This window comes from Epinephelus lanceolatus, chromosome 17 (genome assembly GCF_041903045.1).
Source record: "Epinephelus lanceolatus isolate andai-2023 chromosome 17, ASM4190304v1, whole genome shotgun sequence".
NCBI lineage: Eukaryota > Metazoa > Chordata > Actinopteri > Perciformes > Serranidae > Epinephelus > Epinephelus lanceolatus.
Window position 1 is genome coordinate 16,198,876 of NC_135750.1, and position 13,483 is coordinate 16,212,358.

Sequence of the window (13,483 nt, forward strand, 5' to 3'; positions counted from 1 at the left end):
AGGAAAAAAGTGCATGTGGAAATATGAGCAACTGGATTATAATTGCAGGAAGCAGTTATAATTGAGTGTGAAAGTGGGGCCCACCTTGGAAAAAGTTGTCCTCTTGCCCATATTTCCTAATGGCTGGCCTCGTAATAGAGTTACATAATCAAATTAAAAAATAAATGTAATCATAATCAGTTACAGTAACTGAGAAAACATATATAATTGAATTACAGTCACTAAACAAAATATGTTTGATTACAAAGGGGTTACATTCATTTTTGTTTTCAGTAAAAACCTATATGTACTATATGTAGAGTAAAATATTCACTCTGTTGCTCTGCATCTTTTCGTCATGCAGGAATGTCTTCTTTTGGCATATTTCTGGACAACGCATGTCAGCAAAGCAGTTGCAACAAATTTTATTTATGCACATATTTTTCTAGGACTTTTCAGCTTTATTGCTCAGTTTAAAACATGTTAGATAAGTAGTCAAAAAGTAATCAAAAATAAGTTACATCACTTTGATGAAGTAATGAATATTATATGTTATTACAATTTCAACAGGGTAACAAGTGACCTGTAACCTACAACACTGTTGCTGCTGCAGCCACAGTTTTATTTGTTACAGTTCATTTGGGAAAATGGTAATTATTTGCACATGTTGCTAATGTTGGCTTTGTGCATGCCGTGTGTTTGTGTGTGTGTGTGTGTGTGATGTTTAGGCCTATTTACTTTTGTTGTGCCTTTGCTCAGACCAAAGACAGGTAGCTATCACACGCCCGTATTCTGCTGTGTGTACACAGCTTGTGTGATAATACAATTTGTAAGGAGGATTTGCATTTTGCTCAAAAGATTAGCTTGTTGTTTTATTGATAACTCTCACATCCTCTGTGCTGTATCTTTGGTGTAAATATATTTTTAAAAATGGTTACTGCGGGGAGAGGGTCATACATTTCCCCCCAGTCCCTCAGGGAGGCTCGAGGAACAATATTTGTAAACACCACGTCACACCTCATTTCCCCCTCCTGTGATGAACTAAACTGACTTAAAATGCAATTCAAACTCCATACCTATGTCACAAATGTTGACACTCATGATCCTTAATCCAAATATCTTTTATTGGCACTTTTTAAATAAAAGGATATAATAAAACAATAACAGACATAAATATTGTAATACTGGCATACAAAATAAGAGTGGCTAAAAGGTGACAGCCAAACACACTGTCTCCTCTAGATCAGTATTAATTGAACCTCATCTGCACTTTGCAGATACCCTCTACAAACACAAAACGCTAGTGTCCCAGATTTACCCTTATGCCTGAAACTGGAACTATCAAAAATACATTTGCAGTGGAGTATTTAACAACATTCAAGTGAATCTAAAAGCCTACTGCAATGTCTTCATTACAATTATGATCACAATAATCAACTTCCAACTGAAACAAAAAACAGTTCTTACAGCTCTATGGCCGGTTTGTGCATATAAAAGTCACTAGCACATAGGACTTTACAAACTAGTGCTAATACAAAAGTTTATCAAACGATGCACACACACACACACACACACACACACACACACACCTGTGCACTTATGCAAATGTGTGTGCGCAGACACATACACACACAGCATACACATAAACATATACCACACAGTACAATGATGGAAAAGGACCAGCCTGGTCAAAATCGATTGCCAGCAGAGGTCATGATAATCATGCCACAAAGAGAATCAACATGCTGTTAAGGATGGAAATACAGTAGGATCTCTTCAGTGTTTTTACACGTTTTTGAATCAGCAGAACGTTTTCAAAATGTCTCTATGTGATCTAGAAACAGGAGGTATGTGGAACTCAAAAGTTATCTAGCAAGGCTTTTGTATTGTTCCAACAGGCATTATGTGTTGACAGGCATTGACTATCATTGATGCTTTGGAAAGATACAGCGTGGTGTACATAAGATTATATACATTAAAAAAAAAATACAAAATAAAAAAGTGTTGCTAAAATTACGATTATCAAAAAGCGTTCCATCCCTCGTTCCGATCCCTGTATCCTCTGTTTCAGTAAGATTTCTGGGAGATTTTTTGTGCACTTACAGAGTGGTTTCAAATGTTGTTGTTGTGTTAAAACACCCAACAATGTTTTTCCCAGGTGTTACAAACGGCACCATATCTTTTTTTTTTCAGAGCTACAGTAAAGTGAAAACCAGTGTTTACGTAAACACAATGTAGAATTTGGGAGATGAACAATATTGTTCAGCTGACCTCGTAAAATGAGGCAATAAAAAAAAAAAAAAAAAAAAATCAACAAAGGCATCAGAGTCAAACCTTTAAAAAGATCTGCAGTATATGGTTTGAACCTGAGAAATGCAGGCAAAGTACAGAGGAAAGGCCTGTATTTCAAAACCTCTAGCGAGTATTTTGGTATATTAGAAACTGGCAGCAGAAATAAGGAGGAAACTCCTGAAGTCAAATAAAGAAAAATTCCTCCCAGAGGTGGTTCAGGTAGAGTTTATCAGCGGACAGCTGCTGGGCAGTATGGGTGAGTTTAGAGTCCTTATGTAAGGTACATATTCAAGCTACAGAGGCAACTTTCTCGCAGTTGCTGGTATAATGGACGTCTGGTCTGTCATTCTCGGAGCGCTTCCTGTTCCAGCAGGGAAGGTTGAGCAGAAAGAGAATGACTGCTCCCAGCTCCACGCAGCCCCCGCTGAAGTAGAATGCCAAGTCATATGACTGCGTCCAGTCAAAGAACCACCCTGGAAAGTGATGAGAAAAACAGACAGTGTGAGCAGAGTCAGCAGGAATTCTTTGCAGATGCAGCAGTCTGCTAAAAATTACAACCTGGTTACTTATTGAAATTGACATGCTCTTTTCCTTGCTCTGCCTGCCTGTCTGACTTAACATTTTGATTTTTGAAATGTCTCTGAAAACATGGCCTTACAAGAGTGTTTATCTCTGTATCTATATCTGTGCCTCCTCTGTCTAACCATTGTAGCAAATCTTACAATTTTAAGTAAAGACAAGCCCTCCTACCTACGACAGGGGGTCCAAGCATGATCCCAAATCCCCCGAAGAACATGAGGATGCCGTGGGCTTGTGTCAGTTTGTCCAAGCCGACAATCTTTGTGGTAATGTAGGAGGTGAGAGACCAGTTTCCGGAGAAGAAACCCAAGACAACAGACAATATCTGCAGTCCCAGATAACTCTTAGTGATGGGAATAAGGAGCAGTGCTAGACCTCCAGCAAACATGGTGAAGGCATACAGATAAATGCCGTTAATCCACCTGATGTCCACCAGCACGCCCAGCACTAGTTTACCCACACAGGTGGCGATGGCCCCTATTGATACAAGAGGAATGACACTAACTTCTTCAATGAGTCCTTCACTTTGCGCCACATCTTCTATAAAGAGCACAGGGGGGAAGGCGCCTAAGCTGAACAGGAAGACAGCAATACAGAAGGCCACCATGGCTTGGTCCTGCAGGATCTCATTCATGGACTGCATGTACTTGGAGTAAGCCTGCTGCTTCTTCTTGATGACTTTCGTGATGGCCAACCCAGACAGGAAGCTGCCTTTCTTCTTCTCCGTCTGAACGGCCAAGTCCTTTGAATCGATGGTGATGAGCAGCTCCTTCACCGTCAGGGTTTTCTCTGGAGTGGTTGACTTGGAACCTGTTGTGATCATCAGGTCATCCAATGGGGGCTTCTCGAAAAGTTGCTCTTCTGTGTTGCGCTCCAGGGCGGCCTTCTGTTTGAGGTAGTACCCCGGCATGTTGAGGGGCCTCATGAAACCGGCGCAGGCCATGAGGTTTAGTGCTACAGCTCCAATGATCAGCAGGCAGCCATCCAGGCCGTACAGCACGATCAGCTCGTTCTGAGCGGAGGCATAGATGAACGCTCCGACACTTGTGCCTGGGTGAGCAAAGGAAAAACAGAAATTCAGGGTTTGTGCAAGAAAGTGGCAGCTTAATCATTACATAATAAAGCCACTGTGTGTAGATTTTTATGTGAGCATGGCACCTTATAAATTATTCTGACGACATGAGTTTTTATTTGTAGTAAAATGAGAGAATCTTGATGAAAATGAGTGCAGTCTGTAATTCCTGTGTTGCCAGGTTGTATCCACCCTTTCTGATAATGCCACTGGGGGGCGCCAGAGCCAGAAAAGATCAGATTTTACAATACTGGCTTTGATGTCTTTATAGAGTAACTTAACACCAGCATGAAAACCACCATCTGGTTGAAAGCTTAAAGCCTGTTTCACCTCGGTGATGGGTGTGGTCAGAAGTGGAGTACACTTTCACATCACTGCAGCAAGGTTACACCATTGGAGGTCAGCAGGAACAAGATTTTCATGGGATGTTAAAATTCTCTTTAATATCTAGACTGTGACTGTTTAGCTCTGAATTAATAATGGACCAATTTAAATCTCAAAGATAAACCCTGGGTGCTACTAATAACCTTTCTCATCAAAGGCTATCCTGTCTAATATGGCTTCAAACTATCAACCTTACCAAACCAATGCCATCTAATTCATGATTCTCAGCCAAACCGGATCTAGTTATTGGTCACCCGTCCCTAAGAGATCACTCTGCCTTTGCTACTCTACAGATGTTTACCTCAGCATCCCAAGGCTCCCAGCAGCTCATACATGAAAACAGTGAGCATGGAGAACTGTTGTGCACCCAGTGAGCTCAGGGCAGAGGGAGGGGGCGGCAGTACCTGTGGTGACAATGCCGAGGGCAAGGCCGCGTCTCTTGTCAAAATACTGACAGGTGATTGTCAACGTGGCTGCGTAGACCAGACCACAACCCAGGCCTGTGGTAGGAGAGAGGACAAGGACAGACAAAAGGAAGGATTTTCATTAGCTCAGGTGAAAGGGGACAAAAGCTTTTCACTTCTAAAAATACACAACAGTGGAAATTCAATTGCACAGTGGATATCTGGAAAGTGTGTTATGTTTAATATAAAGGCCACTTATATTTCTTTGAAATTCTAAAGATATGTATATCATTCTGTTACCTTGCAAAACCTCAGGAAATCATTTCAAGCATGTACATGAATCTGTAAATTCATAAGGGTGGAAAGGTGCACTGGGTTGTTTGTGCAACACAATCAGCCAAACTTAAAAGAAGCATACGATGAGTGGTAAACAAGCTGCACGTGCACATACAGTCGCAGACCATCATCTAAGGGCAGCTCTAAAAATAAATAACTGTCTTCAAATATGCATGGCCTCCCCTCTCCAGCGATGTGATGCCTGTGCGAAAAGGCAGTGCTGACTCCGAGGGGTTTTCACCAGGATTAAGCACGGCTGAGCTGTCACTTAATGCATAATAACAGGTGGTGTTGGGCCCACGCGGGCACACCGGTGAGGCTGCAGAGGCAATAAAGGATCACATGGGGATCAGGCTTAGCCATAATTCTGTTTTTTTGTCAACATTCCTAAAAAGTACAAACAGCAATGTCAAACAAATGGTGCAATGCTCAACAGTGGGGCTTGTCCCAGTGTGATTCTACATACTTGAGTGGCAATGCATCATTCAACTGGTAATTTAGGGTAACGTCAGCCTCTGGTGTTGCATAATAGTAAGACGTGACATGTGCCCCTCCTTCTTTGAAATTATTATACAATGTGTTATGAGATCCTTGTATGTTAGAGGGATAAGGAGCTTAGTTAACTGCCATGATCAAAGCAACATCAAACAAATTTTTTTTCTCACACTGACAGCCTGTACCTGACTTTCTCTTTGACAGGTCTCAGCACTGTTAGCTTTAATTCTGGTAGAGTGCTGTGTAAAATTAGCAGGACAGTGACACCCCAGGTGTTTCCTTACCGACCACGATCCCATAGGAAAAGATGAGGAACTGGACATTCGGAGCAAAGGCACTGAGCATCAGGCCGCCCGCTACCATTACGCCGCTGAAGATGGTCACAGGGCGAGCTCCAAAGTTGTCCACACAGGCACTGCAGACAGGACCTGACGCGAAGAGACAGAGAGAAAAGAGATACAGGTGAAATAAAGTGAGTGACAGGGGAGCAAAAACATTCAGGGACAAAGGATAGTGTTGCTATTCTGCTTCTTCACTTGTTTTCTGGATAACAAACAAGAGTTCTTGAGAAAATCAAAGCTGCTTGACTCATTCATCATGCGACATTTACTGGTTTCCTTCCCGACTAGGCAGAGGAAGTGCAGCAGACACTGCAGTGCTGCAGCTGCCTGACAGCTGGGACACGTGTCCAGGACTTGGCCAGGGCCGAGGGCAGATCTGTCCAGTCATGATTTTCACCTCACCCCTTTGAGGAAGATGACAGCAAGAAGCCGAGCTAGCAGGGGAGCTCTGCCTTACACAGAAATGTCAAACAAGACCTATCTATCACTGATCCAGTCGACTCAACACAGTCTGAGCATACCTTTATAATCATTCCCAGACATTACTGAAGGGTTTGTTCACACAGCAGCTTATACCATGGACTCACATCTCTTTTCCTTTTTTGCGTTAAGCACATATAAACAACCTTGCTCAACAAATACAGTGTCTGTTACGTCTCTGTGTCTCTCTCCGCGGCAATCTGTCTTTCTTTTCCTCCCTCTATGGTCAGATTAAGGGCTAAGTGATCCTCCTGCATTCATAGCATGGATGACTTGCACTTGCTTTGCTCTCCTCGAAAATCAATAGCAGCAACTCCGCTCAGGGAGCCACAAAGTGCCCATCTTTGTCACAACATTGCCTCATCTCTCTATCATGTCGAAACATTACAGTGAGGGGAACTCTTTAACACCTGTGGCTATAGTAAATATAGTCATCTGTGATAGGTTGCATTGCTCTAACACAGCAGTCATTATCCAGACTTTGAACAAGTAGTAATGTGTCTGCTTTGTTATCAGTGGCATTGTGTGGTATCATGATTGAAATGGAAATGGTAGGAAGATAGGTGTAAAGGTGAGTGTTTTGTTCTGTGCTTCTAGCGCCAAGCAGATATCGTATCTCTCCTGAAATCCCGCATTAGCAGATGCATTGCCCATAAAAGTATGCAGTGCCAAAACGTAAATTTATTGCTCAGCATGTCATTATCCTAATGACAGTAATCTGAAGGAAAAATGGCTCAAAGATTACACACATATTTTAGGCTATTTGCACTCATCCTCTATTAACGAGTCTCTAACATGACTTCACAGCAGTATCAGCACCCTCACTGATCTACCTCAGCATCCATTTAGTTTGTCTTTTTAACCCCTAACTGGACCCATGTTGAAGATTATTGCATTATTATAGTGTGTGCTACTCACTGGCTATCAGTCCCACTCCAGCCACGAGGGATCCCACCCAGGCCGTCATGCCCTTGCCCTCCTGGAAGGCGTGCAGCCACTCCGGGTAGAGGACGCCCACCGACTGAGGTGATCCATAAGCCAGGAGCTGGGCCAGGAAGGAGGCCACAACAATCGCCCATCCCCAGCCTCCGTCCAGTACTTCAGTAGATGGAGCCATGGTGCTGATGTTACTGCTGCCCTCTGGGGTCTGCTACAGCGCTGACAGAGAAGAGGGTCCTGGGAATGACATGAGAACAAACATTATAGTGGTAAGTTCAAAAGATAATTAAAAACAAAAAGATCAGCAGAGTAAATGTCAGTTATACGAGAGCATTTTTAACTAGACCTACAAAAGCCTCCAAGATATACACTCACGTAAAGCCTTGATGTAGTAAAGGCTGCTGCAGCACTTGGCCCGGGGCAGGCAGGCAGGCCACCTGTGTGAGGTCCTGAACTCAAACTCACTGCAACTTAGCCATAGGCAACTGCCCTTTTTGTTCCTGTCTCCATAACCACACCTTGGAGGAGGAGAAAGTAAAGCAAACTGCACTGCTCTGTGCTCCCCTCCTGCACCTTAAACCTGCCTCCTCCTTGATTCAGCTCTGATCCTTAGTAAACATATGGGAGACACTTGTCTCCTGTGCTGACCCAAGTTTTTCAGACCTCTTTCATTAATAATTAATAGCCCAGGGCAACTTTATACATCACTGCAGCAGCATCAACTCCCCTTGGCCACACTGTTTACAATGAGGCTTCTTATGAGGAGGGGGGAGTTGGTGCAAAGCTCCTCATATTTCAGATGTGTTTGCATCCAAAGCAGGCTTACAGCATGTTGACAGTAAATAGATAGTTTCTCCTTGCGTTAAATAACATGATATCCTGAGGAACATGACTGTATGCTCATGGCTGATTCAAATGACATCTGTATTCATCAGCAGCAATAACCATATTTTCTCATCATATCCTATCCTAATGCTTCAATACAAACACAGGCACAGTGTTATTTTGGTTAAAAACATGCAGCACTCACCTCAGCATCTACAAAAACAGCAGCAGGACCCTGCAGAGCTGCGCGCTCTACAGGAACTTTCCATGTAGGATGGTTTCCCTATTAAAATCCCTTCTTACAAAATCACTACAAATGACATGAACGAGAAAGCATCGCACACGGCTGCTGGTAAGCTGGGATCTATGATGCCCGTGTGTCGGGAGAGCACCCTGCTTCAACAGTGCGCATTGTGCATCAGTTTCATACGGCTTTGTAGCCGGCGACAAAACCGGTTCAAAGCTGTTCTTGCTGGTCCAGCCGCAGCTTGAACGCAGCAACGGGAGGAAAAGCGCTGCTTCCTCTTGCGCGCCTGGAGCGCACCGCAGAAAAGTCCCCTCCGCGCTCACATGTAGCGGCTGTGACTTTATGGGTCAGACTATATACTTCTTGTTTCTTCTAGACTACATCTGAAATGTTAATTGAAAACCTATTACGAAGCGTGCACACGTAAAGACACACATGCACAAACAAAAAACTATTTACCTGATAGGTTTCCTGGCCAGATAAGGTTCTTTTCAGAAAGCACCAAACAAAGCATTTGAATTTGAAGTTTAAATAATGATCACAAAAAAAATCATTTAAACATACAAAAATGATTTAACTTATCAAAATACACTTCTAAGTTGGGGGTTCATGTGCTGATGATGGGTGTATGGGCTTCCTTCTCTCCAGGAACATTGTTTATATGGCCCTCAGTCCAGTCTGAACCGGTTGATGAATGGTAACAACACCACCACACTGCACCAGCAGGGCGCACTGCCTGGAGTCCTCTCCCTGGTGAGCACTGATTAAAGCAATACATGCAGAAATCTCTTAAATCAAATCTTAATCTACCCTCCCTTCACTAAAATGATAACAAGAGGTTGCTTAAACCTTTAGAAATCTATGAGTGATATGCGAATACCCAGCAACATGTAGACAGTCTCACATGCAGCTACCATGAGTTAAAAATATCCTGAAGGGAATCCTACAGAAGGGAAGAGAGACGACTGTAGGATATGTTTAGTGTTTTAGTACAGACAGTTCGTGCCTGACTAGTATATGGACACGTATGTGAGCTATAAAGAGTAGGCATACATTAACACAGAGTGGTAAAATAAAACATATGTGGCCGAGGAAACACATGAATTATAGGCCTATGCTGTGAGTTTTATAGTGTTCCACATAACTAAGATCTGCATAACTTGGTGGAGTTTATTTGGCTCCATCTTAAATAATAGTATTCCTACCAAGAAACACACAAGAACTAAACATGTTTTGAATTACATTTAAGTGAACGCAGGCCCAAAGTCAGTTACTGACAAATATTCCTCCCCATCTTGGCAATTTAATGCATTCATGCTGTGGTTTGAGAGCAGAGAGATGAGCTGCTCTTAGTCACACTGTAGCTGCAGCATAGAGTGATATCATCATGTGATTGCTCCCATTCTCATAACCTCAGGTCAGAAACACAGTGGAACCAAGTCAGAAGAGAAAAAAGGCAAAGGACCTGAGTGGGGGAAAATGACGGAGAGTAGGAACACAAAGACGGAACGTGAAAATGAAAGGACAAAGAGTAGGGTAAGGACAAGGAAGGTATGGAGATAGCAGATCAGAGGTCATCAGACTGGTTTTCACACTGAATGCACCTCAAATTCTTCAGGAACTTTGATGCTTTTTCCCATAGCTGAGGTCTGCTGCCAGGAAGGGTCTTACAGGAAAGATTTAGGCTCCGTAATCCCCTTCTGCCTGAAAAAATTATGTGAAAAAAGAGAACAAGAGAGGCACAGTTAATTGTACTCTACACTGGTATTGCATTGACATGTCACCCCAGACCAGTTTCAACCAGATATAGTGCATGTGGGGGACAGTGTGTGGGGGAGGGTGGGGGTGGGGGTGGATTATAGAGCAGCTATGACACACTAGTGACAAAATCAATGTTGGTGCTGAATTCCACTTGCTTGCTTGTACAAGTTATTCAATACATCTATTGACACATTATATATATATATATATATATATATATATATATATATATATATATATATATATATATATATATATATATGTATATTCCTTTCCTTTACCAGAAGCCTGGGAGTTTGAGGATTCTGCGCACTTAGCTGTTCCTAGGACTGCACTCTTCTGGACAGAGACCTCAGATGTTGTACCTGAAATCTGCTGGAGCCATTCTCCCAGTTTGTGTGCCACAGGCCCAAGTGCTCTGATCACCACTGGCACCACTGTTGCCTTTACTCCCCACATCTTTTCTAGCTCCTCTTTCAGCCCTTGGTATTCTTTAAGCTTCTCGTTTTCCTTCTTCCTGATGTTGCTGTCGCTTGGCTAGCTACATCTATCACTGCTTCCTTCTTCTGTTGTTTGTCAATCAACATGATATCCAGTTGGTTAGCCATATCCAGTTTGTCAGTCTGGATCTGGAAGTCCTACAGGATCTTGGCTCGGTCATTCTCAACCACCTTCGGAGGTGTCTTCAATTCTGACCTTGGGACTTCCAGCCCATACTCAGTGCAGATGTTCCTGTACACTATGCCACCCACTTGGTTATGGCGTCCCATGTATGCTGTTCCTGTCTGCATCTTACACTCTGCTTTTATATGCTGAACTGTCTCAGGAGTGTCTTTGTACGGCCTGCACCTGGGGTCCTGTCTGGTGTGGTAGACCCCTGCTTCTATTGATCTTGTACTAAGTGCCTGTTCTTGTGCTGCCATGATTGGTGCTTATGCGCTGTCTTTCAGTCCAGCCTTTTCCAGCCACTGGTAGGATTTTTTGATATCAGCCACTTCTTCAATCAGCAGTCAGTGGTACATGCCGTGCAGGGGCTTGTCCTTCCATGATGGTTCTTCCTCCTCTTCTGCATTGTCACTTTTCTGCTACCTGAGGTATTCACTTAGCAGCTTATCTTTGGGTCCCATCTTCCTGATGTATTCATGAATCTTAGTTGTTTTGTCCAGGACAGTGGTTCTGACGCTCACGAGTCCTCAGCCCCCCTTGTTCCGCTTTATGTACAGTCTCAGGGTGCTGAACTTGGAATGAAACCCTCCACGCATTATGAGAAGCTTCCTTGTCTTGATATTAGTGGCCTCCATCTCCTCCTTTGAAGGATTAAACCAGCAGGGTATCTGGTGGCTAGTGGGGTGTACGTGTTGATGGCTTGGACCTTGTTCTTTCTGTTCAGCCAACTCGTCAGGACCTGCCTTACTCTCTCAAGGTATTTGGCTGTGGCTGACTTCCTTGCTGCCTCATCATAGTTCCTATTTGCCTGAGGGATCCCAAGGTATTTGTAGCTGTCCTGGATATTTGCAGTGCTGCTTTCTGGTAGTTCAACCCCCTCGGTTCTGATCATCATCCCTCTCTTTGACACCATCCAACCACACTCTATCTAGTCCGAGTGACATTCGGATGTCATTGCTGTAGATCCTGGTAAGGTGGATCAGTGAGTCGATGTCTTGCTCATTCCTGGCATACAGCTTGATGTCATCCATGTAGAGGAGGTGACTGTTGGTTGCTCTACTTTGGAACCGGTATCCGTAGCCACTCTTGTGATGAGTTGGCTGAGGGGGTTCAGGCCTATGCAGAACAGGAGTGGGGACAGTGCATCACCTTGGTATATGCCGCACTTGATGGTAACTGAGTTGGCCTCGAGTCATTTTCCACAGCCCTACTGAGTTCTTGATAAAGGCTCTGAGTGTCCTGTTAATGTTGTACATGTCCAAGCTTTCAGGTATCCATATGTGTGGCATTGAGCCGGAGGCTTTCTTGTTGTCAATCCAGGTGAGGAACATATCATATGATCCCTTTGATAACTACAAATCCATACTTACAAAACTCAATTAAACATTTCAAGACTATAAGAGGATGGTACAAAGCATATGATGAGAAGGTTAAAGTCTGCTGGAGAAAATAATTTGGATCTGTGCCCTCTTTGTCAGCGATCTTAATACCATAACACCATGTGGTTCCATTGCATAAGGGTGGACATGCTGTTGACCTAAATAATTATTAGTCTATATCTCGGGGTAAAATCGCAGTCATTATGGTAAACTCACATCTCTGCACATTCCTGGAGGTTAATAATGTCCTCCTTTTAACTTGAGGACCCAGAGGGTCATAGAAAGTATTTGCTGAGTTGGACAAAATACATTATTTATGTCGCAATCCCTTAAACTTTGTGTACATGTACAACAGAAACACATTCCAGTGTAATGCTTAGGTCCCAATTGTCTACATATGTGTGTATGTATGTCTTTATTTCACTGCTTTTTCTTTCATGCATGGAAAGTCTTCATGTTCATATGGTTTTTGTTTTTGTGGGTTTGTTGATTATTTGTTTAAAGTGAATTAAAAGAGAATTACAACAAGAAAATAATGTCCTCCAGCCACAGCTGTTTGAATTTAGATCAAATCTTAAGTATGATTAGCTGCAGCAACTGCTTTAGTGGTTGGCATTGTTAATTAGTTTGATAAAAAGCAACAGTGTGCTGTAGTCTTCATGAATACGGTTTTCATTCTGTTGATCAAAACATCTGGTTAGATGCACAAAGCTGGTTTAACTCACAACATGCTGGCAGAAACCGTTCTTGCAGATGTTCTGAAATCAAGCACCTGAAATGTCGATGGTGTCCCACAAGGATCTGTTCTGGGGCCCCTAATAATAACTCTATATCATGGGGCGGCAAACTTTATAATCAAAAGAGCTTTTTCTGGCTTCAAGCCACAAAACCTCAGAATAAAGGTAACACAGTCTTTTAAGTCAAATTTAGCCCATCAACTACTATATTAATGACCATTCATTAATATATTTTAGCACAAGTTGGCTATTCTGCAGTGATTTTTTGGATTATTTGGTACTTTGGAGCGTTGCTAATGAAAGCAAACAAATTACTCCATGCACTATCAAATTTTCTGTTTTCCCTTGAAACTTTTAAACAGTATAAATTTGTTTAATTCTAAAATCCTTGTTTTTATGGATTGTTTGGGCCTGCCATAATAACAATTCAGTTACAATTAAAGTGAGACTAAAAAAACATGAACATCAAGATCTCGTGTTCAAACACAGTGATCAGGGTTGAGCCTTAACCCTTAAATATTATTTTGTTTGCTATGGTCAGGACAGTTTGTTTGGCCTGTAAACTTA

General features: G+C 42.6%; 1 protein-coding gene across 2 annotated transcripts; it reads right to left on the reverse strand.

Moving 5' to 3' along the window:
* Window positions 1-1,082: 1,082 nt before the first annotated feature.
* Window positions 1,083-8,584, reverse strand: LOC117247847 (monocarboxylate transporter 9-like). Of its 2 annotated transcripts, none has more exons than XM_033612435.2 (6): window positions 8,332-8,584; window positions 7,281-7,538; window positions 5,826-5,969; window positions 4,711-4,806; window positions 3,022-3,900; window positions 1,083-2,744 (listed from the first exon to the last, which is right to left on the reverse strand). In XM_033612435.2, the coding sequence occupies exons 2-6, from the start codon at window positions 7,477-7,479 to the stop codon at window positions 2,560-2,562; spliced, it is 1,503 nt and encodes a 500-aa protein (XP_033468326.1). In that variant the 5' UTR covers window positions 7,480-7,538; window positions 8,332-8,584; the 3' UTR covers window positions 1,083-2,559. The 2 variants fall into 2 exon arrangements, with proteins under 2 accessions (XP_033468326.1, XP_033468325.1); XM_033612434.2 differs by lacking the exon at window positions 8,332-8,584 and adding an exon at window positions 7,677-7,833.
* Window positions 8,585-13,483: the final 4,899 nt, after the last annotated feature.

Bases quoted from the DNA above. Each gene is read 5' to 3' on its own strand.
- LOC117247847 (XM_033612435.2), bottom strand. From the start codon at position 7,479: ATGGCTCCATCTACTGAAGTACTGGACGGAGGCTGGGGATGGGCGATT. The intron at 5,970-7,280 runs GTGAGTAGCACA...TCTTCGCGTCAG, and splicing joins TGGAGTGGGACTGATAGCCA to GTCCTGTCTGCAGTGCCTGT. The intron at 4,807-5,825 runs GTAAGGAAACAC...CTCCTACCACAG, and splicing joins TTCCTATGGGATCGTGGTCG to GCCTGGGTTGTGGTCTGGTC.